The sequence below is a fragment of the Castor canadensis genome, chromosome 8, assembly GCF_047511655.1.
Source record: "Castor canadensis chromosome 8, mCasCan1.hap1v2, whole genome shotgun sequence".
NCBI classification, from domain to species: Eukaryota; Metazoa; Chordata; class Mammalia; order Rodentia; family Castoridae; genus Castor; species Castor canadensis.
Window position 1 is genome coordinate 19,396,333 of NC_133393.1, and position 26,858 is coordinate 19,423,190.

At 45.9% G+C, this 26,858-nt stretch overlaps 1 protein-coding gene, 1 long non-coding RNA gene and 1 pseudogene across 4 annotated transcripts in view; 2 read left to right on the forward strand and 1 right to left on the reverse strand.

Moving 5' to 3' along the window:
* Positions 1–2,395: 2,395 nt before the first annotated feature.
* LOC141425643 (uncharacterized) lies at positions 2,396–24,045 on the reverse strand. 2 transcript variants are annotated; one of them, XR_012450667.1, is made up of 3 exons: positions 24,006–24,045; positions 23,732–23,926; positions 2,396–4,274 (listed from the first exon to the last, which is right to left on the reverse strand). It is a non-coding gene; the product is annotated as an uncharacterized lncRNA (long non-coding RNA). The 2 variants fall into 2 exon arrangements; XR_012450668.1 differs by lacking the exon at positions 2,396–4,274 and adding an exon at positions 16,835–18,271.
* Positions 6,024–6,596, forward strand: LOC109696511 (large ribosomal subunit protein eL37 pseudogene; annotated as a pseudogene).
* An 89-nt stretch (positions 24,046–24,134) lies between the features above and the next one.
* The window catches only part of Stk38 (serine/threonine kinase 38), a 39,319-nt gene continuing 36,595 nt past the window's right edge, over positions 24,135–26,858 (forward strand). For both annotated transcript variants that reach the window (XM_020179576.2, XM_020179577.2), the window contains exon 1: positions 24,135–24,359. In XM_020179576.2, coding sequence (XP_020035165.1) covers positions 24,140–24,359 — 220 coding nt within the window. In that variant the 5' untranslated portion in view covers positions 24,135–24,139. The remainder of the gene's footprint in view (positions 24,360–26,858) is intronic.

Consider the following 26,858-nt stretch of genomic DNA (forward strand, 5'->3'; position numbering starts at 1 on the left):
GCTACAGAAAACTACATTTTTCTTTCTCCTTCGAAATTTCACAGGCCTAAGCTACATTCTTGTGCCAGGTGTGGTGATGCATTCCTGTAATCCCAACACTTGGGTGTTAGAGGCAGCAGGATTGTGAGGCAGAAGCCAGCCTGGACTACATAGTGAGGCCCTGTCTCAAAACCAAGGACTGGGGTTACAGCTCAGTAGTAGAGTATGTGCTTACATACATGTGCAAGGCCCTGGGTTCAATACCGAGCACAAACACACACACAAAAAACCTAGATGTTTATGTAATAACTGAATAGCAGTTTATTGAAGCCTGGAGAGGTAGTGTACCTATAATCACAGCTACTCAGGAAGCTGAGGCAGGAGGACTGCTGGAGTCCAGGGGTTCAAGGCCAGCCTGGGTAATGGAGTGAGACTCTGTCTGCGTTAAAAAAAAAAAGAAAGGAAAAAAATAAATGAAAGCTCCCGCACAGCCTTCCCCGTCCTCCCAGAGGCTCTGCCACAGTCCCCTCAGCCTCAGCTTTCAGGAGAGACTGGAGCAAGGATCACAGCAAGGCCCCATTGCTCCCTGTCTCTTTCTGGTCTGCCCAAGCCTTCTGATTGCTTGCCAGTGTCTTAGAATTTAAGTGACAAATTTACCCACATCAGCTTTATTCACAGACCAAAACCTGTAGCTTGCTACATGAGGTTTTTGGATTTTTTTCCATACTAGAATTTTTTTTTTTTTCCAGTACTGGGGCTTGAACTCAGGTTCCCCAGCTTGCTAGGCAGGTGCTCTACCGCTTAAGCCACTCCTCCAGCCTTTGTGTGTGTGTGTTTGTGTGTGCTGGTTATTTATTTATTTATTTGTGGTACTAGGGTTTGAACTCAGGGCCTACACCCTGAGCCACTCCAACAGCCCTTTTTTGTGATGGGTTTTTCAAGATAGGATCCCTCAAACTGTTTGCCTAGGCTGGCTTCCAATGGAGATCCTCCTGATCTCTTGTCTCCTGATTACAGGCTGGACCACTGGCGCCAGTTGTGCTGTTATTTTTGACATAGGGTCTCACTTTGCTTGGGTAAGCCTGGACTGTGATCCTATTTGTGCTTCTCTTGTGCAGTTGGGATGCCAGGTGCATGCCCAACTGAGATGGGGGTCTTGAGAATTTTATCTTACCCAGGTTGGCCCAGAAAATCAACCCTCCCAATCTCAGCCTCTGAAGCAGCTAGGATTACAGGTGTGAGCCACCAGTGCCTGGCTTTTTGTTTTTTTTTTTTTTCGGTAGGACTGGGGTTTGAACTCAGGGCTTCATGATTGCAAAGCAGGCGCTCTACTGCTTGAGACATGCCTCTTGTCTATTTTACTTTGGTTATTTTGGAGATGGGGTCTTGAGAATTATTGCCCTGGGGCTGACCTCAAACCACAATCCTCCCATATCAGCTTCCCAAGTAGCTAGACTATAGGCGTGAGAACCAGCACCCGGCTTTTTTTTCTTTTTGTCTTTTTTTTTTTTTCTTAATCTTCCAGTTTGTATTTTAATGAAAATTAATAAAATTTCTTTCTATTGAAGTAGAGAGCCAAAAATACCTAAAATACGATGTAATTTTAAAACTTTCCTTTGAAAGTGGAGTGTGGCTCAAGTTCGAGGTGCTGAATTAACCCCCAGTACCAAGTACCAAAAAAAAATTTTTTTTAAGGAATTTGGTTCCTAGTTAGTTTCAATCGTCAATTGGTGTCTGTTTTCTCCTGTGCCGCACTTCCTCCTGCAACCATTGAAGTTTCTGAGCTGCTTTGGGTAACTCCATCTTCCTGATTACCGCCCTCCCCCTCCCCCACACAGAGCACTATTCACCTTGTGATTTTTCCTGGAATTTACTTGATGTATACGATGTGATTGTCACACTTGAAATAAATGTAACCTAGGACACAGAGAAGTTAAGGAACTTCCCCAAGTCACACAGCTAAGACGTGAGGTTGCGATCTGAGTTCCGAACCTGGTTCTGGAGCCCGACAATCACTAGAGTAGAAAGTCCCAAGGTTCAGAAACCGCCAGCCTCCCGCCCCACCCCCTACTCTATTCCCTCCAAGGAACCCTAAGGGACAAGTCACCGGGACAGACAGCCTTCCTTCCTCTGCTTGGGGGTGGGGGTGGAGGTTCTGGGGCCTCCCAAGGCTTTTCCCCCACTTTGATTTCGGCTCCACCCGCGTTCTCCCGGAGTGATGCCTGCCTGGCGCGCGTTACCTTATTTGGTTCTCAAACCTACAAAGAGGCCTTGAGGACCCGGGCTGGGAGAAGAGGACTGCTTGAGAGCTGGGAGTGAGAGCTCTCGCTCTGGAAATCACAAATACAGGGAAGTACGTTTGGCCCCAAAAGCAACTTCAAGAAGTAACTGAAGAGGGCAGAGTGGCCATGTCAGTTTTCAGAGTGTGGTTAATCTGTGTTTTCAAGGGCGTGTCTTTTTTTGGAAGGGTGTGCATCTTGATCCAGCTCCAGCATGACTGTCTTTCTTTGCTTGAGTTTCTAGAGTAGAAGAAACTTGGGCCCAGACAGTGATAGCTGTCATAATGTAGCATGTATAACATGTGCAACTTTTTAAATTAGCGTCTTGCTTTATTTTATTTTATTTTTCAGTGCTGGGGTTTGAAGTCAGGGCCTCAGGCACTCTGCCACTGCTAGCAGGTGCAACCTTTAAACCCGGCTCAAACCAGGTGAGGTTGGGCACTTCTGTAATTCCTGGTACTTGGGAGGCTGAGGTAATAGGATGGCTGAGTCCAGGAGTTTGAGATTGGCCCGGGGAACAAAACAAATACAACCCTGGCTCAGATCCGTGTCTGTCTGTCTTGCTTTTCTTTTCTGTCCTTCCTTTCTGTTTCTTTTTCTTTTTTTGGGGGGGATGGAGGGGCACTGCTGGGGATCTAACCCAGGACCTCCTGCATGCCCTCTCACTTTCCATTTCTGTACAGAGAGCTTTTTAAATCTTGAAACTCTCTGAGGTAGTGTTATTATCTCCATTTTATGGCTGAAGAAACTGAGGCACAAGAGTTACTCGCCTAAGATCACAGAGCTCAGACTCACTAGGGTCAGCTTTGACCCCTGTGGTCAGATGTGGAGCCACAGGTCAAGCTGCCTCTGAGGCCTGATGTGTGCTCCCCATTGTCCCCTACAGCCCGTGGATGCCCTTCTTCTAGCACATCTGGCTTCTCCCTCCCACTTCTGCAAGCTCCCAGCTCTCTGCTTCTCTTTCTCAGTGCTCCGCACAGCGCCTTTTCCTCCACTGCCACCTGGTGCAGGGAGCTTCCCAGTTCCCTCTGGGGCCTTCTCCCATCTCTCTGGACACCTTTGTTGGTGAGGGACCTCATCTGCTCTCAAGACCTTCCTCCCCACCCCCCATGGTGTTTGAACTCAGGGCCTTGCTCTTGATAGGCAGGTGCTCTACCCCTTGTGCTTTGTTTTTGTTTTTGAGACAGTGTCTCCCTATTATAGTCAGACTGACTTCAAACTCCCATGTGTTGGGCTTACAGGTATGCACTGCCACGCCCAGCCCAGCTTAAGTTCTTGCTTTATCTTTGGCGAAGGGGGGGGGGCTTCCTTCACTTCTTATGTCCTCAGAGTGATTTAGGACCCAAATCACCATCCTTCCACCTGCACCCCATATCTGAGTCTCACTGCCTCCTGGTCACCCTCCACTGACTTCGAGCCTCATGGCCTTCATGTCTGGCCCCTCCCAGCCTCTAGTCACCTTGTGACAAGCTGTGCAGCTCTGTGTTCAGTACCCTCTGCATGGAATGCCTGAGAATATGATCCAGTACCTAAAAGTACATGATCCAAGGATGGGCAGGGTCTAGCCTGTCACATTGGTCTCAGACAGTGAAACTGTGCTTAGGTTCAAATATGGTTACCAGTGACACCCACCGTAGAATCCAATCCAGTTTGTGTCTACACTAGGGGAGTTATCCAAAACATTTGACCATAGGTTAGCCTGGATTGTAACAAAACAGGCACGGGCAGGTAGCAAGAGAAGGGACTGGTTGCTGTGAGTGGGTGGAAGAGAGACCCTGCGGTGGGGCAAGTCTGACAGCAGTGTCCTTTCCAGCAAATGCGGAAATATTTGACTGTCTTCACAACTGCCACCTCTGGTCCCAGAGCTTCCAGCCAGAGGTTGTCTGAACTTCCCAGTCCTTCAGGGACTTTACCATGTAGTCTCCTTTTTGATTTCTGTGTTTTCTGCAACTTGTTACTTTCTTCCCCTGTCCTTGGAAATGAGCCCAGAAGGTCACACTTAATTACTTCTCATTTCTGAAAGAAAAGCAGTCTGAAGTCAAGGAAGGAGGCATATTCACGGCAAAAGCCTATTGGGCTACAGTGTTCAGCTTCTGCCTTGCACCAGCAGGTGCTGGAAAAGGCAGCACACAGCCTGGGAAACACAGGACAGTAATGACCTTGCCCAGAGTGAGGGAGGTGTTTGTCACTACTCTCCGGTCACGGTCACGTAACTAGGAGGCAGAAGCCCAGTGATGGGTGTACTGTGCCAAATCTTCAAAGCACCTGAGAGCTTTCATTTCAGAAGTAAGCCCTTCCTGAGCACTGGTGGCTCACGTCTTTAATCCTACCTACTTGGGAGGCTGAATTCAGGAGGATGAAGGTTTGAGGCCAGCCTGGGCCAATAGTTCAAGGGCACCCCATCTCCAAAATAACAGGAGCAAAAGGCACTGGAGGTGTGGCTCAAGGCCTATAGCGTCAGCTTTGCAAGCTCGAATCCCTGAGTCCAAGCCCCAGTCCCATCAAATTAAAAAAAAAAAAAAGAAGGAAGGAAGGAAGCCCTTATCAGAATACTACTTGGTTGTTAGCTGGAATTGACCTTGAGCTACTTCCTTAAACTCTTTTAAGACTTATTACCCTGTCTTTCTTATTGCAAAGTGGGAAAACAAGAATGAATCAAAAAGGCATATGAGGATTAAAACACTTCTTTGCTTTGAAATTTGGTCACTAAAGGGAACTAATTACTAATTCAGGGCAACTGTGTAATCTCAGTTGCTAGGAGAAAGCTCTACTTCAATGCCAAACAATCAATGTAGAAACTGTATTAGAAATAGAAAACCAGCCTTTTGCAAGCACTCATGAAATGTATTTGAGCAAGAATTGTTAACTGGCATTAAAATTACCAGGTGAGCCAGGCGCTGGTCACTCACACCTGTAATCCTAGCTCCTCAGGAAGCAGAGATCAAGAGGCTCCCTTCTCAAAGCCAGTCCTATGCAAATAGTTCTTGAGACCTGATCTGGAAAAAACCCATCAAAAAACAGGTCTGGTGGAGTGGCTCAAGTGGAAAGAGCACCTGTTTAGCAATTGTGGGACCATGAATTCAAACCTCATACCGAAGGGTTTTTTGTGTTAGGCTGTACTGGGATTTGAACTCAGGGCCTTGAGCTTGCTAGTAGGCAGGCACTCTACCACTCGAACCACACCTCCCAGCCCACAGACCTTTCTGATAGCAAAATAAAGCTGGCATCAGTGGCTCACACCTGTAATCCTAGCTGCTTGGGAGGCTAAGATCAGGAGGATTACAGTTCAAGGCCAGTCTGAGACTCAACTTTTTTTGCAGTACTGGGGCTTGAACTCCGGGTCTACACCTTGAGCCACTCCACCAGCCCCATTTTTTGTGAAGGTTATTTTCGAGATATTGTCTTGTGAACTGTTTGCCCAGGCTGGCTTCGAACCACTGTCCTCCTGATCTCTGTCTCCTGAGTAGCTAGGATTACAGGCGTGAATCACCGGTGCCGGCAAAGTGAGATTTTTTTTTTTTTTTTGGTACTGGGGTTTGAACCTGAACACTTCACCAGCCCTTTATCGTGATGGTTTTTTTTTTTTTTTTTTTTTGGATAGCTTCTCTTTTGAGGAAGAACAAAAATGATTGATACAGAATTAGGTGCAGGCCCTTTGAAAGGGGCCCATGGAGGAAGGCAAGTGAGGTAGCTTCCTGCTTCATCTGTGTCTGTCTTACCTTCCTTAGCGCCTCATTGCTGACATTCAGTTATGGTGCTGGAGATGGAACCCAGAGCTCCAAGTATACTAGGCACTCGATCTACCACTGAGCTACATCCAAAGCCCTTGACCCTCGGATTTCTAATCTCTGAAATAGACGTAGTGTTTCCTGTTACTTGTGCTTGTCAGAGATCAACAGAAAGAAAGAACCTAAGCAAAGGGCTTAGTACAGTGTCCATTGAATAGTCACTCAATGCATGTGATCATGAGTGAAATCTTCAGTTACAAGTCAGTTTTGAAGTCAGGTTTTGCGATAAGAACGTGATACAGCTCTTTGGTCTTGCGGCAGAAGCGAGATGAGGAAGAGCATGTCATCCTTTGGAAAGCATCGTAATAAGACGCACAGGTTGTGCTGCCGCTGTGGTTCTAAGGCCTACCACCTTGAGAAGTCCACCTGTGGCAAATATGCCTACCCTGCCAAGCGCAAGAGAAAGTATAACTGTAGTGCCAAGGCTAAGAGACAAAATACTACAGGGACTGATCAAATGAGGCAACTAAAAATTGTCTACCGCAGACTCAGGCATGGATTCCGTGAAGGTACAACACCTAAACCCAAGAAGGCATCCAGTTCATCTTAAGAATTTCAGTGACTAATCACACAATAAATGTTCTGGTTTTGAAAACTAAAAAACAAAACAAAAAAAACAAAAAAACATGATACAGTTGAGCACTGGTGGCTCACGCCTGTAGTCCTAGCTACTCAGGAGACAGAGATCAGGAGAATCATGGTTCAAAACAAGCCCAAGCAAATAGTGCAAGAGACCCTATCTCAAAAACACCCATCACAAAAAAAGGGCTGGTGGAGTGGCTCAAGGTGTACTCCCTGAATTCAAGCCCTAGTACTGCAAAAAACAAAAAAAAAAAAAAAACATGATATAGAGAAAAAAGTATTTGTCAGTTTATTTAAACTTCAACTCTGCACTCCCTGGAGTCCCATTATTTTCTTTTCTCCAAAGCTGTCTCTCCAGAGAGAAGTCTGAAGAGGGTAAGAAAACAGAGCAGCTCAAAACAAAGGCAGACAGAGAGCATGGTGGGGTACAGGGACCCCTTCAGACCAGATCTTCACCCTGTGGGGGTTGATAAGAAGAGAAGCTACTTTAGCCATTCTTATGTTTTCTTAAGCAGCTAAAGCAAGACAAATTTTAAGGTGCACTTTGGCAGCTGGACAGACTCCACCCTGGCAGGGTCAAGTTCACTGTCATCTGCAAGTAAACACTGTGCTTGTTATTCTGCCCAATCCTAAGGGATTATTTCAAAACTGGAGGCTCCCTGGTGTTGGCTTTATTTTCCACTTGCATCTTATGTTCTGCCTCCAGGGTTTAAAAGTCTGAAAAAGGAGGCATCCTTAAAATAGAATTACAAGCAACCACAATAGGAGCCTTTCTGAAATGTGGGCCTTCTCCCTGTTATCTGTTTAGGGCGATTGTGTTATTTCATTTATATTTCATAGTGATATGTGGGCTGAGAAAGGTCAAAAGCTGGAAAGTGGTAATCAGATTAATTAGGTAGTGAAGGGGAGCTGTGTGGGTGATTAACTTCCTTGCTAGGTGCATTTAGGCACAAGTATGTGTCTTATTTGTGTTAATATTTACAAGTGACTCACCCCCTTTGCTCTCTACCAATCCCAGTCTTCACATTCCTCCCAGTCTCCCACTCCTACTTTTAAGCCTGAGGATGACATACCCTTCTTTCTGTCCCTACTCTCTGACAAAGGAAGTTTTTCTTCCTCCTGTTATACCCCTGTGTCTGTCTCAAGACATTCTGGATTCATCTTCTATCTCCAAACCCATGTTTTCTCTGATTGTCAATAGTCACAGTTCATATTCTGGAACATTAACCCATGGCTTTCATCCACGGGCTTGTCTTTTTTCCACAGCTGTCCCCTTACTCGGTGAACTAAATCTTGGTTGCCTCAACTCAGAGAAGGGTGGATTCAGCTGGAAAAGGGAGTCTTTTCCTGGTGTTGGAGCCATGACCTCATGGGAAACAGGAAGGACCGGTGCACAGGAGGCTGAGCCCCAATCGAGGAGGAGCTGACTGGAGAATTGGGAAGCTGACCCTTTGCAGGCCCTGCTCTATGCTCCATAACCAGGCCAGGTCTTCTGGGGTGGCAGTTAGGGTTATGGACAAGAGGAATTCCCTGAGAACTGCTCTGGTGTTTGCAGTTGGTGTTAGGTGACAAGGCATCTGAAGAGGCCACTGTCAGGGATTGATGCTTTTTTTTTCTTTTTTTTAAGTTATTGTTGGTGGTGCTGGGGATCAAACCCAAGGCTCTGAGCGTCTGAGCACATGCTCTACCACTGAACAACACCCTGATCTCCAAGACTGCTGTGTTCATCACTTCCCATGATCACTTCGGCAATGACTGGAAAGACAGAGAAAACATTTCACATCTGTGAGCAGAATGGAGGGGAGAGCTCCCATCAGGTTACCGGAAAACTGGTCCCTCAATGCCAATTCACAATTTACAAATAACGAGAGCAGAGTTTTTTTGTGTGTATGTGTGGTACTTGGGTTTGAACTCAGGGCCTACAACTTGAGCCACTCCACTAGCCTTTTTTTGTAATGTATTTTTTCGAGACAGAGTCTCATGAACTATTTGCCCGGGCTGGCTTTGAACCGAGATCCTCCTGATCTCTGCCTCCTGAGTAGCTAGGAGTACAGGTGTGAGCCACTGGCTCGTGGAGAGCAGGATTTTGAGGAAAAGGAAATAAGATTTTTTATTACTCATGAAGGAGCAGTGTTGTCCCCCTTCTGAGAGAAAATGTCCACCTTTTAAAGGGGAGTTCAGGGGCTCAGCTTGACTGAGTGACCAGATGTGTGTCCAATGGCTGCTAGCTTTGATTCTCCAGGTGTCTGGCACCACTTGTCTGAAACTGTGTGTCTTGACTGGCAGGTTTGCTGCTCTGGAGGTCAGAGAGAGATAAGGGGTAGAGAGCTGCTTGGTGTAATTGGAGAGCAAAGGGAGTTCATCTTCCTTACTGGATTCTCCAGGAATTAGATGAAGGAAAGAAAGTCAACCAACAAACAGAATAAACTGACCAGTACGCAAGCTGACTATACAAAAAGTTTTTTCTCTTGTGGTCCCTGTTACAGTCACTTTAACCTAGCAGAATAGATGACATTCAGGAGCACCCTCCCTTGTGCCTTGCCACCACAGAAGTGCCTAGAAACTAAGTCCAACCCAGCGGGGAGATCTGGGGTATAGAATGACCTTAATTGCAATCTGTGATAATTGCCACTTTGGCAAAACACGGGAAGCCATGTGGACTGGTCTCGGGGGACAGGGAAGGGCTCTCTGAGCTGAGCCCTGAAGGGTGAATTAGAAATAACTAGGTGTTTGTGAAGGCAGAAAGAAAATCTAGTCCCTGGGCTGGCAATTCACCTGGTAAGCCACCAGAACCACTAACAAAATGCCGTTGTGAGGAAGAGGACAAGGGAGCAGAGGACTTCAAGGAGAAGGGTCAGTGACCATGCATGCAGCCAAGCAAAATAAGACCAAGACGAGTCCATTGGATTAGCTAATAATGGAAGACACTGGTATTAACAGTTGGAGCAGGTTGAGGAAAGAAAGCCAAGTTGTAAGAGGCGGAGCGCAGGAGAGGTAAAGAAATACAGATCGTAAATGCGGACAACTCTCTGTGGAAATTTGACTGTGAGAGAAGTGAAAGAGCAGTTTGCAGGTGCTAGACAGAGGTCAAAGGAAGAGGCTTTGTTTTTTTCCTTGGTGGCACTGGGGTTTGAACTCATGACCTCATGCTTGTTGGGCAGGTGCTCTACCACTTGAGCCTCCCCTCCAGCCCTTTTTTTGTGTTGGGTATTTTCAAGATAGGATCTCACAAACTATTTGCCCAGGGCTGGCTTTGAACTGCGATCCTCCTGATCTCTGCCTACTGAGTAGCTAAGATTACAGGCGTGAGCTGCCAAGTGCCCAGTTAGGAAGAGACTTTTAAGATGGGAGCCTCTGAATGCCTATAGAGTATAAATGTTGAAGGCAAGCAGAGGCGGCATATAAAAGAAGGATGGAGTCCCCTGAAGAGCCAGGAACCAACAAGTCAAAGCTAAGGTTGGAAATTGGCCCCAATGGGAGGAGACAAGAATAAGTGGATGCCGGTATCTGTGGATTTGGTGGCAGAAGGTGAAGGAGCTGACTGTGGCTCTGTTTTCTCTGTGAAGTGGTAGGTGATAGGATCCACTGTTTTGGGTAGGGGACAGAGGAACATGGATGTGTGGGACGGGTTGCAGAATCAAATAACTGAAGGAGGTAGAAAAGATTAGACATAGCCACTAGAGTGGGTGACAAAGTCCAGTATGCCACGAAGACTTTGTGTTTCTATACCTGTATTTCTATTTCAAGCTCTCATTCCTGTAGGTGGCTGATGTTTTATTTCAGTGAATTCATGTAGAGATGAGAGGGAGGCAGTTGGAGACAGGGTCTGGAGCTCAAAGAAGAGATCTAGGTGAAAACATCAATTTGGGGTTCATTAGAATAGAGTTTGTCTCTGGAATCCTGGAAACTGTTGACTTGGCTCAGGTATAAAAAAAAGAGCAAGCAAGCAAGAAAGAAACTGAGGCCAGTCACAGATGCTCAAGCCTGTGGCTCAAGGCCAGACGGAGCAAAGAAGTCATTGAGACTATAGCTCAACTCAGAAAGCTGGGTGTGCTAGACACACCCACCATCCCAACTAGGCGAGAAGCACAAATAGGAGGAACGAGGTTCAGGATGGTGAGGGTATAAATGTGAGACCCTGCTGGAAAAATAACTAAGGCAAAAAGGGCTCCAGTGGTAGAGCACCTATCTAGCAAGCATAAGGCTGAGTTCAAGCCCCAGTACCACAAAAACAAATAAAAACCAAAACAAAACAAAACTCGTTGCAATCACTCACAACACCCCCATCTCCAAAATAACCAGAGCAAAATGGACTCGAGTCCTTGCTCAAGCAGTAGAGCGCCTTCCTCCAAAGCCCTAAATTCAAATCTCAGTCCCAGCTGCCAGGGCCCCTTGGTTACTCTTAGGGCTGGGCAATCAACACCTCATCACCTGAACCTGTGACCAGGCTCTTTCTATTCTTGTGCTCAGTATGGCTCTAGTTTTCCTCTGATGAGGGCAGAGCTGGGGACCGCCATGGAGGAAGAGCTGCTGGTAGTCCTGGGCCTTGGAGAACGAGGGGTTCCAAAAGCTTGCTGCTTGGCTGATGGAATGGTGCAAGTGGTAAAGCACCTGCCTGGTAAGTGTGAGGCCCTGAGTTCAAATCCAGTGCTGAAAAAAGTGAACAAAAAAGCAAAACCTAACTCATTGAACTGTATATTTAAAAAAATAAGTGAATTTTATGATATGGATACAATGACTCAACAAAGCTGTTAATGTAAGACCAAATACTTTTTTTCTTTTTTTGGTGGGACTAGGGTTTGAACTCAAGGCTTCACACTTGCAAAGCAGGAACTCTAACTTTTAAGCCACACCTCCAGTCCATTTTGCTCAGGTTATTTTGGAGATGGGGGGGGTCTCTCAAACTATTTGCCCAGGCTGGCCTCGAACCATGATCCTCTCAATTTCAGCCTCCCAAATAGCTAGGATTACAGGGGTGAGTCACCGGGTACCTGGCTAAAACCAAACACTTTTTCTTTTTGGCAGTACTGGTGTTTGAACTCAGGACCTCACGTTTGCTATGCAGGTGCTCTGCCACTTGAGCCACTCCATCAGCCCTTTTTTTTTGTTTTGGGTATTTTCGAGATAGGGTCTGGAGAATTATTTGCCCAGGGCTGGCTATGAACTGCGATCTTCCAGATCTCTGCCTCCTGAGTAGCTGGGATTACAGAGAGAGCCACTGGTGCTTGGCCCTCCTGTAGGTTTTGACACTTGCTCTGCAGGGTGCATCCATGTTTCCTGCAATGGACAACAACTGAAAATAGAACTGTAAGGATGAAAATACATGGCAATGGAACAATGGAGTTCACATGGAAAAGAACCTGCTCGAAGTTTAATTTGTGGTGACGTACTATCAATGGGAAATTATGCAGCCTTTACAAAAAGAATGAGGCTGTCCTGTGTGTTCTGATATGGAAGGCTTTCCAACATATATTTTGCAGCAAAAACAAGGTGCAAAACAGTATATTTAGGGTGCTATTTTAAAAAAAGATTACAAAAGGATATACTTATGTGTGCAAAGGATATGGGAAGAGACCCAGGAAGCTGTCACAGCAACCCTCTGAGAGGGTTGTCCCAGGCTGGGGATCAAGGTGGAGTTTTCTCATTGTTCATGCTTGAATTTTGTGCCACCCATTAAGTACTATTTATTTAACAAATAAATATATGTAAGTACATTTTTTAAAAAGCCTTAAGTGAATCATTTTTCAAGGTTCATTTGTTATGCAAACAGCCACTCCCTAATTTGCTTTGGAAATGTTGACATTTGTGTACTGGCTTTTCTTAAAGCATGAAATACCAGCATCTGCAAACCACACCCTAAGTTCTGAAGTTTAAGGTCACTGACAAAACCAGCCAAGCAAGTATGACTGTCCAAAAAAAAAAACCCAACCGTTGTCAAGAGAGGCAGAATAGGCAGGCAGGCAGCAGGGGCTCTATGATTCCTAGCAAAGGGATAGTGGAGGGTTGGTGTGACCCCTGCTCTGTATAAATCAGGAAGTGAGGGCCTAAAGAGAAATGTGCCTAAAAAGATTTTGTGTGTGTGTAAAAAAAAAAGGGAGAAAACCAGTCTCTATCCCAATATTTTCTTCCCCTTTCGTAAAGAACTCCGAAAAAGATACCCAACACAGTAATTCAATAGGCAACTCTATGGAGACAAATGTAGGAATATTTTCACTTTGAATCTCTTATAAGACATTTTGACCTATCATTTAAATGATACAAAACTTTAAAATGAGAGAGGGGGCTGATCACAGGGGCTCACACCTGTCTTTCCAACTACTCAGGAGGCTGAGATCAGGAGGATCATGGTTCAAGACGAGCCCAGGCAAACAGTTCTTGAGACCTCAATCTCAACCAAAGCCTGGACATAATTGAACAAGTCTGTAATCCCAGCTACTCTGGACACACAAATGTGAGGATCAAGGTTCACATTGTCCAGGCATAAAGCAAGACCCTATGTTAAAAATAATCAACATGAAGCTGAGCACTGGTGGCTCATGCATGTGATCCCACTACTCAAGAGGCAGAGATCAGGAGGACTGAGGTTCAAAGCCAACCCTGGCAAATAATTTGTGAGACCCTATCTCAAAAATATCCAACACAAAAGAACAGGTCTGGTGGAGTGGCTCAAGGTGTATTCAAACCCCAGTACTGCCAAAGAGAGAGAGAGAGAGAGAGAGAGAACAGGTCATCTGTATGACCTATAATTCAGTTTTCAAGGAAGACATCGTGCGGCTGTGGACTGAGACAAATGAATATCCCAGGGCTAAAATCATGGATGACTCCTGCTACTTCAGATGCCAAGGAGTCTGAATTATTTTATCATGTCTCCTCATTTTGAGATATATTTGAGATAACACGGGCCATCAGCCCCGCTAACATTTCATTTTTGGTCTGGGCACAAGTGGCAAAACCGTGCAGTAACAGCCCTGTTCTGGTCTGCGGATTTAGTCACATGGGAGGCACCCCAGGGCTGCAGACAAAGATCAGTAGGCAGGAAGCCAGGAAACCTGCTTCTAACCAAGTTTTGCAATTTAATTGGTGATATTAGGGCACTTGATTCCTCTCCTCAGGGTAGTTTTCATATCTGTAAATGAAAGGATTTCAGGGAGAGTTCTCCAGGTACCTCTTAGGAGGAATTCTCAAATAGTTATTTGCAATTCAGGATAAAAAGGGGAATTTAGGAGATGATTTTTCAAATCCCTGAGATGGTCACGGGCTGCCGAGTTTCCTTTTGCTCCTTTGATCTGAAGCCACATAAGAACTGGCAGGTGATCGCTGGTCTCCTCAGCTCATACCCCAATGGTGACCATCCGGACCTCTGTTCCTCAGAGCACATTTAGAGAAATGCTGATCGGTGCTCTGCAAAACATCTGAAATGGATTTGGAAAATCTTGTACAATAATGTCCCCAGTGGAGAGTCACAATGCCATTAAAGGTCCCAAGGAGTCCTGCAGTAAAGAAATTCTTTATTTTGGAGGGGGCAGTACTGGGATTTGAACTCAGGGCCTAGAGCTTTCTAGGCAGGTGCTCCACCACTTGAGCCAAGTCCCCAGCCCTCACTTTCTTTACTTAACCCAGTGTTTCACTTATGGATATGGAGCACTTTGAGGTGTGTGTGTGTGTGTGTGTGAATCCTTCTACTCTGTTTGGAACATATGAAATCCAATCACCTCTGTTTTCAGGGACTTCATGGGAGCATTTATCAGTAAAAGGATATTTCTGGGGAATCTGTGAACATGGAAAGAGTTTGCAGGCTCCTCAGGGAGCCTAGAGTCTGTGACTCCCGCAGCTCTCACTGTCCATTTGAAAGAAAGCTTTTCAACCATGGGAAACGCAGGATCTCCCTGTGCTGCAGGGAGGTGCCATCTGAGCACAGTAAGTGCAGTGGACATTGACTCTCTTTTCTTTCTGGCTTTCGGATTCTGTTTTTGCTTTGGGGAACTTGCTGTCCATTTTTTGTTCAGATATTAGAGCTATTTCTCTCCTCCCTCCACAAGTCTTCAGGCTACACACATGCTTGTATATTGCCTTCCCTCCTGATGTCAACATTCCCAAATGTGTGGGTGGGAAAGCTAACATGTCACTAGGACGGGTGGCAGGCCTTGGACTTGCCACGCTTCATGGCTTCTATTAGTTTTTGAGATTTTTCACCCTTGTGAAACATTGTCTCATCACCATGCACACATAGTCACTTGGAAAAAATTACTTTAAAATCTGTATCTTTAGCTGGGTGCCAGTGGCTCACGCCTGTAATCCTAGCTCCTCAGGAGACAGAGATCAGGAGGATCGTGGTTCTGGGGGAAATAGTTCTTGAGACCCTATTTTGAAAATACCCAACACAAAAATAGGGCTGGTGGAGTGGCTGAAGTGGTAGAGACCCTGCCTAGCAAGTGTGAGGCCCTGAATTCAAACCCCAATACCACCAAAAAAAAAAAAAATCTGTATCTTCTAAGACTTCTCAATTATTATTATTATTTTTTTTGCAGTACTAGGGCTTGAACTCAGGGCATTCACCTTGAACCACTCTGTCAGTCCTTTTGTGAGGGTATTTTCTAGGTAGGGTCTCCAGAACTATTTTCCCGGACTGGCTTCAAACCTCCATTCTCCTGATCTTTGCCACCTGAGAAGCTAGGATTACAGGTGTGAACCACCGGCGCCAAGCATGACTTCTCAGTTCTTTTGGCCGAATCATTAAGCATGCAGTTTAAATAAAATAAAATATCTCTAAGCAGTCAAAAACATATGATCAAACCTATCTTTATTTATTTATTATTTATTCTTTTGTGGTACTGGGGCTTGAACTCAGGGCCTCCACCTTGAGCCACTCCCCTAGCCCTTTTTTGTGATGGGTTTTTCTGAGATAGGGTCTTAAGAACTGCACCGATAGGCTGGCTTTGAACTGCAATCCTCCTGATCTCTGCCTCCTGAATAGCTGGGATTGCAGGTGTGAGCCACAGGCACCAGCTTCAAAGCTATCTTTGTATTGTGTGTTGGCATAAATCTGAAATCAAGAAGCAATATGAAAGCTACTTTTTGCCTTTAGTGCTTTCTTTACTTTGAGGTTTTCAGGAGAAAAATGACTAGTTGGTCAGCTGCTGCAGGCCTGGCTAATCCTCCTAACTGCTTCCCTGAAGGTGTGGCGCTGGAAGTAAGTTCTCTTTCCCAGCCAGGCTTGATTATAGGCCATTATCATGAACTCGATGCTGTCTCCTGCTCTAGGGCAGTGGGAAAGAAATGCAGATGAGAAGGCAGCTGGGTAGGGTGCCCATGAACTCTCCTGCCCACCTTCTTTGAGAGAGGGTCTTACTATGTAGCCCAGGTGGCCTCAGCCTCCCGAGTGAGATACATGTGTTATAGGTGGGATGACAGGTGTGAACCACCACAACTGGGTTTATTTTTTTAGTTTTTGTTTTCCTAGCACAACTCCCTGATTGATTGCCTCAATACACTGAGGAAATATTTTCTGAAAGTTATGGTCGATGTTTAAAAGGAGGACCATGAAATTAAATATGTGTGGGGGATGTAAGGAGAAAAAAAAAACTCAACATGGTGGAAGAGGAACTATTTATGGGGAGGGAGGGTGTGATGGCTGATGTTATGTCAACTTGGCTAGGCTATGGTGCTCAGTTCTTTGGTCAAACACAAACCCAAATTGTTAGGGTACTTTTTAGATGTGATTAACCATTAGTTGACTTCATTAGTAGATTAATCTCCATTTTGTGGGTGGACCTTGATAGGAAAGGCTGAGGTTTCTTGAGAAAGGACTTCTACCTTAACAGGGTCACTTAGGCCAGGTGCTGGTGGCTCACACCTATAATCCTACCTACTAGGGAGACAATAATCAGGAGGATCATGGTTTGAGGTCACCCTGGGCAAACAGTTCATGAGACCATATCTTGAAAAAATCCATCACAAAAAGGGCCGGCAGAGTGGCTCAAATGGTAGAGTGCCTCCCTGTCAAGTGTGAGGCCCTGAGCACCCCCCCCCCCAAAAAAAAGTCACTCAGTTGGGATTCTGGATTTCAGACTTCAGACTGCAACTTTGACGCTTGCCTGAGTTCCCAGCCCTGCCTACAAACTTCTGACTTTCCATCCTCTGCAGTTGCATGAACCAATTCCCTGCTATAAACTCAATGTCTATAAGGACTCTTACGAGCCCTGTATTTATTGTAGCCCCTCCCACCCTTGGTTTCACTTCCTGCACTTTCAGTTGCCTGGGTCAACTTCAGTTGGAAAAAAATATCTATTACACTGAAAATTCCATATTTTAGTGGAGAGAGTGAGAGGGATCATATTCACTTAATTTTTTTGGGGGGGTGGGACTGGGATTTGAACTCTGGGCTTCGAGTTCATAAAGTGGGTGCTCTACTGCTGGAGCCACACCTCCAGTCCATTTTGCTCTGGTTATTTTGGTTATATCACATTACGGTTTTATTGTATTGCCATAATAGTTCTGTTATTGTTGTTAATGTGTTCTGTGCCTATTTATCAATGAAACTCTAGCACAGGTGTGTCTGTGTGGAAGAAGCCTATACCTGTGCCATTCAGTACTGTTCATGGTCTCAGGCATCCACGGGGGCCTTGGATATGACCCTCAAGGATACTAGGGGACTACTGTATAACTTATTGGTTCTGTTTCTCTGGAGAACCCTAATACAGAGGGCTCCAGTGGAAAAAAAATATGGAGTTGATGGGCTATTTGTGAGTTTAACCATCATCTGAGAAAAGTTTTTCAGCTTTGGCAGAGAGCCTAAAGACTAGGCAGTGATTATTATTTAAACATAAAACTATAGAAGGGAAAAACAAATCTTGAGGCAATTGTTAACACCAGGGAAAACAAAGTAGTACATGAAGACAAACTGGCTCAGTTGTAGACACTGAGTATTGGTTTCAGGGGCATGGCAGCAGTGGAAAAAGTTGTGATGTGAATGAAATCCTCATTTTCATCGAGGAGATTCAAAAAGATCTGAAATGAAAATTTAGATCTTTAGAGCAATATTTAGAAACAAGGAGGTAAAGAAACTAGTGTTGAAACAGCTGCTTTTACTGAGTAGCTCCGGTGGGAGTGGTGGGGCAGGAACAGCTGTTTATCCTTATGACTCTTGTCACTCTCACTCTGATACAAATAAAAACTCCGTTATGGCTTCTATGAGCCACTGTGGAAACTTTGCAAAGTACAGAAAAGTATAAAGGATAAAACAATAATAACTCAAAATTCCTGCACTCAGAAAAAGCCACTGTGGATATTTTGGAAAAATAGGATTATTAAATGGCTCTGTGAGATTAGATTGTCTAAGGTTGAGGATTTAAAATATTACAACTTAGATATAAATGATCAAGTGGTGACAGTTTAATGGCATATAGATGTATTTCCATTGTGTTAATATGTGTATTAGAAAATGGTGGGGGGTTTGGGAGTGTGGCTCAGTAGTAGGGCTTGTGCTTAAGGCCCGGGGTTCAGTTCGACCCCCAGGACAAAAAAAGTAGTGCGGAGGGATACTCACCAAAATGTTACTTGCTGGGTATGTTATCAGTCCAGGACTAGGGTGAGGTAACAAGGGTCCTAGACCCGGGGGTGTAAGGATGCCCTCACTCTTGGGACCTGCAAATGCAGGGCAGCACCTGAGAATGAGTGCCACCTAAAACATTGTGCCCTACCCATGTACAGGTCTCACCTGTGTCCCGCCGCTTTGCCCTTAGCAGAAACCTAGGGCTGCTTATGTTTTTGTGGTGCTGGGAATCGAACCCAGGGCCTTGAGCATGCTTGGCCAGCACTCTACCACCAAGCTACACCCCCAGCCCCACACTGGGGTTTGAACTCAGGGCCCTGTGCTTGCTAGGCAGCTGCTCTACTGCTTGAGCCATGCCCAGCCCTTTCGGCTTTAGTTATTTTTCAGATAGGGTCTCTCACTTTTGCCCGGGCTGGCCTGGGACAGCGATACTTCTAGCTCCACCTCCCAGGTATCTGGAGTTACATGCATGGGCCACCAGGCCTGGCCCCACTTTCCTTTTCCTATTCTTTCACCTAGATGTGTGTTCAAGTTCCTCTAAGTATAGTACTTGTACAAATAGCCTTAGCATCCGATGGGGGCTTTTTTGAAACTAGAATCTATTTAAAAAATTTGTTTTTATTTTTGTGGTGCTGGGTATCAAACCAAAGGCTTCACATGGGTAAGCCTTCTAGCTCTGAGCTGTTCCTCCAACCATAGAAACTGCATTTTAACCAAATCTTGGGGGATTTGTGTGCAAGTCAAAGGCACCAAGCCCAGTTTGTGCTCTCTTATGAAGAAATATTCAGAGTGCCCCATGGGTGGAGCACACACCTGGGGGTCAAGATGTGTGTGGCCTGGGGTTCTTGCCTAGAGGCTGAGCTTTACTGGCGAAGCAACCTAGGCCAGCCTGATGGAGGGGAAGAGGGTGATTCCCTTAGGCTAAGGGAAGATTTGGGGCAACATTATAGAGAAGGGAAGGACTAAGGGCAAGGTCCTGAGTTCAAGTCCCAGTACCCCCAAAATAAGTAAATAAAAATAAAAATAAAAATAAATAAAGAGAAAGGAAAGGTTATTGTGTTCTAAAGTGAGGAAAAAAGCAAAGTGAAAAATGCTAACCAAGTAACTCAAGTCCCATGGGGATGAAGAATAAGTTAGCATGCTAGATAGTTGTGTTTTTTCCCCAAGAGTTTTAGAGACATTTTTAAAATGCAGGACCTTGGATTAGGTGAAGTATGTTGAAGATCAAGACAATGTAGATTACAAATACTCAGGGTCTGCTTCTGGTGAGAGTTCTCATTAACCAGAAATCAGTTAATATGGGACCTGCTATATGTCAGTTCTCCAAATAGATTAGTTAGATCCAAAGGAAACAGGAAGTCAGGCACTGGTGGCTCGTGCCTGTAATCCTAGCTACTTAGGAGTCTAAGATCAGGAGGATCGTGGCTTGAGGCCAGCCAGAGCAAATAGTTCATGAAACCCCATCTCCAAAATAACCAGAGCAAAATGGACTGAAGGAGTGGCTCAAGTGGTAAAACGCCTGCTCTGTAAGTATGAAAGTGTGAAGCTCTGAGTTCATACCCCAGTCCCACCTAAAAAGAAAAAAAAAAAGAGAGTGTGAGAACAGGAAAGTACTATGTGTTATTATCATGGCGGACATTATTTGCTGGATAATCAAACATTCATTCCCAGTTTCTTTCTTCCTGTCTGACTCCTCTATAGAGCATAAAAAAAGTTTCCCTGGTGGCACTGGGGTTTGAACTCAGGGCTTCACGCTTGCTAGGCAGGTGCTCTATCACCTGAGTCACTCCACCAGCTCTCCAGCTCTTTTTGATCAAAGGAAAAGGTTCAGCTTTCAGTGTTAACCCCCTTCATCTCATCTTGTTTTGGACTTTTAGTTTTCTGGTGGAAGAGGGATTTGAACTCAGGACCTTGTGGTTGCTAGGCAGACACTACCACTTGAGCCAAGTTCCCATCCTTTTAACTTTTTTGGTGGTATTGGGGTTTGTTTGAACTCAGGGCTTCATGCTTACAAGGCAGGTGCTCTACCAGGTAAGCCACTCCACTAGCTTTTGGTTTTTGAGACAGACTCTTGCTGTGTAGCCCAGGCTGGTCTCAAACTCTTGATCCTTCTGCCTCAGCCTCCCAAATGCTGGGATTACAGCCGTATGTTACCATGCCCAGTTTCTTCACCTCGTTGTGAATGAAGATATGATAACTGGAGCAGAAGCTGCCAACTTGTGTCAGGGAGGCAAAGCCAAGTGAATTACAGAGAAGACTACCCTGATATCGTTGAGCCATAAACGGCATCCAGAATTCTGTGGAGGTGGAAAACCAAGCCTTCTTTAAGCCACTGTAAATTCCCCTACCTGATACTTGCATGGAAATGCATTTTGAAATGACACAACTTTTTGAAATGATACAACTACTGATAAGTGACAGTCCTTTCTGTTCAGATAATATAAGGTTTTCTCTGATTGATATTTTGTGGCAATTCTAAAGTGGTGAGATTCTACCCATAGTTTGGTGGGCCTGTGGCTCTGACTCCTGGTGACTGGATGAAGTCGTAAGACACAGGTGACTTTACCACACCATCTGTACAATGAATAAAAATAATGTTGCCATGTCTTGTATTAGTCCTTTGTGTTTCAAAAGCTCTTAGACAAGAATAACAAGAGACTATTGAATTGATCGCAGTTTTAAAGCACAAATTATAGAAACTGTGACCACTTGATGCAGAAAAAGCCTTTTTTTTTGGAGAGGTCCTCATGCTTTCGAGCAGGCACTCTACCACTTGAGCCACTTCACCCACCCTTTTAATTTTTTTTTGTATGGGGGTTAATTTTGCTTGGGCTGACCTCAAACTGCAATCCTCCTGATCTCTGCCTCCTGAGTAGCTATGATTGCAGGTGTGAGCCACTGGCGCCTGGCTAAGGTAAGAAATATTTCAATGCAATTTTTTTTCCCTGTACTTACTAGGGATTGAAGCCAGTACATACTAGGCAAGAGCTACCTCCTCAGCCCTTTTTAAGTTTATTTTGAGACAGGGTCTCATTAAATTACTCAGGCTGGCTTGAACTCATGACCTTTTCTCAGCCTCCCTAATGCTGAGATTACAAGCATGTACTAACACACCTCACCTCAAAGCAATTATATGTACGTCTGTTCATTTGTCTGTCTATGTATATGTATATATATATATTGTGGTACTGGGGCTTGAACTCAGGACCCCCACATGCTCTACCACTGGAGCCGCACTCCCAAGCCTTATTTACTTTCTTTTTTAAATAGGGTCCCACATTTATGCCTAGGCAGGCCTGGATGACTATCCTCCTAGTTACATGTCCCTCACAGCTGGGATGAAGGCATGTGCAACCACACCCAGCTTTTATTGACTGAGGTGGGGGCCTTGTGAACTTCTTGCTTTGCTGACCTCAAACTTCAATCCTCCTGATCACCACCTCCTAAGTGCTAGGATTATAGGTGTCAGTCACTGTACCTGGCTAAGAAATTTTCAGGTTTTTTTTTTTTGGTTCTGGGGTTTGAACTCAGGGCCTACACCTAGAGCCACTCCTCCAGCCCTTTTCTTGTGATGGGTTTATTCAAGATAGGGTCTTGTGAACTATTTGCTTCAAACCACAATCCTCCTGATCGCTGCCTCCTGAGTAGCTAGGATTACAGGTGTGAGCTGCTGGTGCCTGGTGGAATTTTCAGTTTTGATAGTGAGATGTGGATAAACAGGGAAGAGGTTCAGGTGCTTGGGTAAGAATGACAGAGAGGAGCCCAGTGTTGGTGGCTTATTGTAATCCTAGATACTCAGGAGGATCATGGTTCGAGACCAGCCTAGGTAAACATTTCAAGAGACCCTATCTCAAAAATACCCAACACAAAACAAGGCTGGTGGAGTGGCTCAAATGGGAGAACACCTGTCTAGCAAGTGTGAAACCCTGAGTTCAAACCCCAGTACTGTCAAAAAAAAAATGACATAGGGACACTGTAATTATTGGTCTTGGTAAATGGCATCCTTTGGGTCCATCCTGGGTGAACAGTATTTTAAGGAGAATGTCATTGTTTGTTAGAGCTGGGGTAGAGATAAATTGATGTAGGAGAATTCAGAACATAGACTGGAATTCTTCTCAAACTGGGAAGGCTCAAGGAGATAAGGTCTGAACTAGGTTTATTTATTTATTTTACATATTTCTTGGCAGTACTGGGGTCCCTGTGCTTGCAGGTAATTTACCCTTGAGCCACACTCCCAGCCCATGAGCTGGGTTTTAGAGGAAAGAAAGGGGGAAGGAGAAGAGCACTGGATTGGCAGACAGGAAATGGAGTTCCCTGCTTGGTTACCAGCCTTACTCCCTGTGAGAATCCAAGCACCTCAGGTAGCTTTTTGGAGTGTTCGGTTATCTGTAAGATTTTGCTATGAGACTTGCCAAAGAGCTGTGATTTTCAATTGAGATTAAAGTAGGGAAAGCTGTTTGTAAACTGTAAAGTGCTGTGTAAACACTTTGGACTGTTATTAAGTGGCCGAGCATGGATAAGGTTTTCACAGAAGGCTTTAGCCAGACAGATGGGCCTCTGGGCAAAGAGAATAAATGCTGGAGTGATTTCCTATCAGTCTAGACAAAAGGAAATTGGGCCTTGAAGATGACCCTAGTCAAGGGAGGCCTTTTTCAGTCCATGCAGGAAGCAAAGCCTGAGACTTCACACTTAGAAAACCAAGTGCTATGGTCACAACAGTATAGGGGAGAACACTGCTTTGGAATACCTGTCACAAAAAGAGAACAACAAAAAAACACAAAGAAAAAAAAAATACAATACCTATCACAAAATGCACCGTGAATGTATGTGGAGGTTCTTCTGGCTTTTCTATATGGCCATGTCACACTCATGTTTGCTTCTAGGTGCCCAAAACTTTTCACTTGAGGGCACCGTGCTCAATTCTTAGGGAATGGGTGTTCAAAGGCTAGAGAACTTGGGACCTCTATTCCCCAAAGTGGTAGATGGTGAGGGTTGGATAGTTGAAAAGCAGGTTCTCCAGGCATGGTGGCACATGTCTGTAATTCCAGCTACCGCGGAGGCATAGGTAGGAGGATCCCGGTCCAAGGCCTGCCAGGGCAAAATCGCTAGACCCTATCGAAAAATAGCTAACGCGTCCGGGGCGTGGCTCAAGGGGTTCAGCACTGGTTTAGCAAGTCCAAGCCTCTGAGTTCAAACCCCAATACCACTAAAAAACAAACAAAAAATCTCCCCGATACCAAAAAAAAAAAAAAAAAAAGGCTAGCCTCAAGTGGTGAGGCACCAGCTCCAATACAGGGAACAAACGGGGAGGGGGAGTGGTCAGAGAGAGAGAAACAAGGGAGAAACGGCTTCTTCTGTGCCCATGGGTTGTTACCCTCCCCACTCCGCACCCCTGCCGGGTCCCTAAAACCCGAGAGCTCCTCTGATTCCAGGTAAAACACCTTAATCTTTAACGAAAAGGAGGTGGGGTCAAGAGTTCAACAGACCCCCACCCCAGGAGGGTGGGGAGACCATGGTGATTAAATTTCATAGAAGTAAACATACACACTCACCGCACACGAGTGCATGCCAAAGTGGTTAAGTCCGAGCAAGGCCTGTCATACAGTTAATTGCATTGGCATAGTTAATTGCATTGAGCCAACGTCAATTTCCTGGTTTTGATTTTGGATCTTATGTAAGATGTTGAGGGAAGCCGGGCGCTGGGTATACGGAACTTCTCCGTACTCATTTTGCAACTTCTTTTGAGTCTGTAATTATTTCAAAATAAAAAGTAAAAAAGAAAACAAAACAAGAGGAACTTCCCCAGCCCGGCCCAGCCCGGCCCACCTGCAGGCGGCCCCACTCCGCCCGTGTCTGGCCTCAGCGCAGGGAAACCGGGTGAAGGGTGAGGCCGGGCAGGGCAGGGCGGGGCCGCGCATGCGCAGTGCCGCAGTCCCGGCAGCGCCGCGGGCGAGTCGCGCATGCACAGTCTCGGCCCCCGGCCGCCGAGGCACTCCGCCCCTCTCCACAGCGGGGCACCGGGTGCCTTGGACCCTCTACGCCGCCGTCTTTTCCGGCAGTTGGAACGCTTCCTGTTGTTCTTGCCTGTCACGGCTTCTACCTCGGAGCCTCTCGAGCGTCCCCGCTTCCTCCGGCTGGTCGGGCTCGGCGGGCGTCTGCGGTGGCCGCCGCCGGGGTCTGGTGAGTGTCTCGCGGCCGCCGCCTCCCTCCGTCCCGGGCGTTTTTCTTCGTCTCCTCCTCCCCTGCCCGTGCCGGGCTCTCCGTTCCCGCTGCGCCCGCTGTCCGGCCCCGTCCTCGGCCCGGTTCCTCTCCCCGTCAGCCCGGGCTCCTCGTCCTTCCCCCGCGTTCCCGGGCCCCCACCCACCCGGGCCTGGGCGCCTTTGGGGCGGGAGCCACCGTCCGCTCCATGTTGCCAGCTTTGTCTGCCCGCCGCCGCCGCCGCCGCCCGACCCCTCGGCGACGGTCCTCCTCCTGGGACCTAAGGACCCCAGAGCCGGGGTCCGAGGCAGAGACGTCCAGAGCCCACGGGGGTTGAGGGGAGTGGCGTGGTAATGCTGCTGAGGCTGCCCACTTCCCCACGGTTAGGTGTGGGATCCCGGGCTGCACATGATCCTGCGATCCCCGAAAATGGAGAGTGCAGCAGGAACAGCCCGGGGGAGAGGGAAAAGTTCGCAAGGAGTTGGAGGAAAGTCCGTATCAGACCGCGCGCATAACGGCTACTAGAGACCGGATCGCCTCGTTGCATTCCGAAATGCCTTAAAACACGAGGAGGGAAACTCGCCTTTTTTTAAAATTTCTTTTTCTAAAATGCACAGAGGAAGGTGAGAATGAAGTCAATTCAGTAGTTCCTCTCACCTTGGCTTTGACTTAGCATGAACATACGGGTTCCCTAAACCTAAAACCACCACCACCTCAAGAACAGGCTCATCTCCCCACCCCAACAATAGGCAGCAGCTTCCTCATTAGAGGACAGTTGTGTCCTCCAACTCTGCATACAAACCCATCTGCCCTAACCCTCTCCATCATTCCATCATTCGTATGGCGCTCTCAACTCCCAACTCCTAGGAATCATCATTAAATAACCCAGTGGTTTTCCTAGTTCATCTTTTTTAAGGTGCTTATGAAGTGCATAGCGCTGTGTTTGCTTGCTTTCTCTCTTTTTTGTTTTTCCCCAGGGTCTGGCTGGCCTTGAACTTTGATTCTTTTGTCTCAGTCTCCTGAGTGCTGGGATTACAGGCTTGCACCGCTGTGCTCTGCTCATGTACTTACTTTCTAGTGAGTTACAGTTGAAGAGAGATTACACATGTGACTCTTGGGAAGTAGTTTTAGCCAGGTTGAATTGTCCAAATGAAACAATGTATTCTCAGTTGCAAAGAAATAAAGTACTGGGGAGAGAAAGGTTATTTATAGAGATAACCATTGTAAAGTCTATCAAGCATTTGACCTCCTTTTGAGTTTGTAGTTCCCTATCCCTGACTTTTATGAGGATGGTATTCTTCTTTTAACCTTTTTTTTTTTTTTTTTTGTGGTACTGGGGCCACCGCCCTGGGACTTATCCCGATGTTCAGATTCCTGTGTGGGGCTCAGAGCATGACTGCAGGATCCCTGTCCACCTACATGGCACTTCCCAGGACCCCCAAGCCAGGGAGGACTCACTTCTTGTTTTTCCTTTGCTGCACTGGGGTCTGAACTCAGGGCCTACACCTTGAGCCACTCCACCAGCCCTTTTTTTGTGAAGGGTTTTTTGAGATAGGGTCTCACAGAACCATTTGCTTGGGCTGACTTTGAACCTCGATTCTCCTGATCTCTTCCTCCTGAGTAGCTAGGGTTACAGGTGTGAGCCACTGGTGCCTAGCTTCTTTTAACCTTTTAAAACTTTGTTTGAGCCACTCCCCAGTCCTCTTTTGAAATTTAAGAATGTCCTACCGATCTGTTACTCTGATTTTGAAGAGTTGAAGGAGAATGAAGGAAAGGACTCCAGTGACTTGTGGGTCAGGGCAGGAAGGCTTGCCTTATGGAAAGCAAGAGGGAAAGCCCTGTCATGAAACGCACTCAATTGACCCAGTAAACCTATGAATTGCTATTGGGCAATCTTAATCGTATGTTTTGATTAAAGGTTATTAGAATTAGGCTAAACCTTTTATAAGTGGAAAAAGAGGAGGAGGTGGTAGCTTTGAAGAAAGGTCATGGGGAAGGAAAGTGCAGTCTTTACCATTACTTTAGACATTGTCTGTGAGCCATGAAAATCACTCTGCTAAAGAATTTGTTGGCCTAGAATATGAGCAACTTTTAGTGCACTCAGTATCTTGTTGATCTTTTTAAAAGTTTAGGAAGTAATGCCCGGGACTTAAATTAGTCAACTATTATTATTATTATTTTTAAATCAAAACACAAAGCATTGGCCAGGAGCCGGTGGCTCACAGCTGTAATCCTAGCGACATAGGAGGCAGAGATCAGGAGGATCAAGGCTCAAAGCCAGCCTGGGCAAATAGTTCATGAGACCCTATCTCAAAAAAACGTATCATAAAAAAGGGCTGGCGGAGTGGCTCAAGGTGAAGGCCCTGAGTTCAAGCCCCAGTACCACAAAAAACAAAACCAAAAAAACCCACAGCATTGTGTGTGCTGGACAGGCATTGTACCACTGAGTACATCCCTAAACCAAGTCAAAACTTTTCCCCC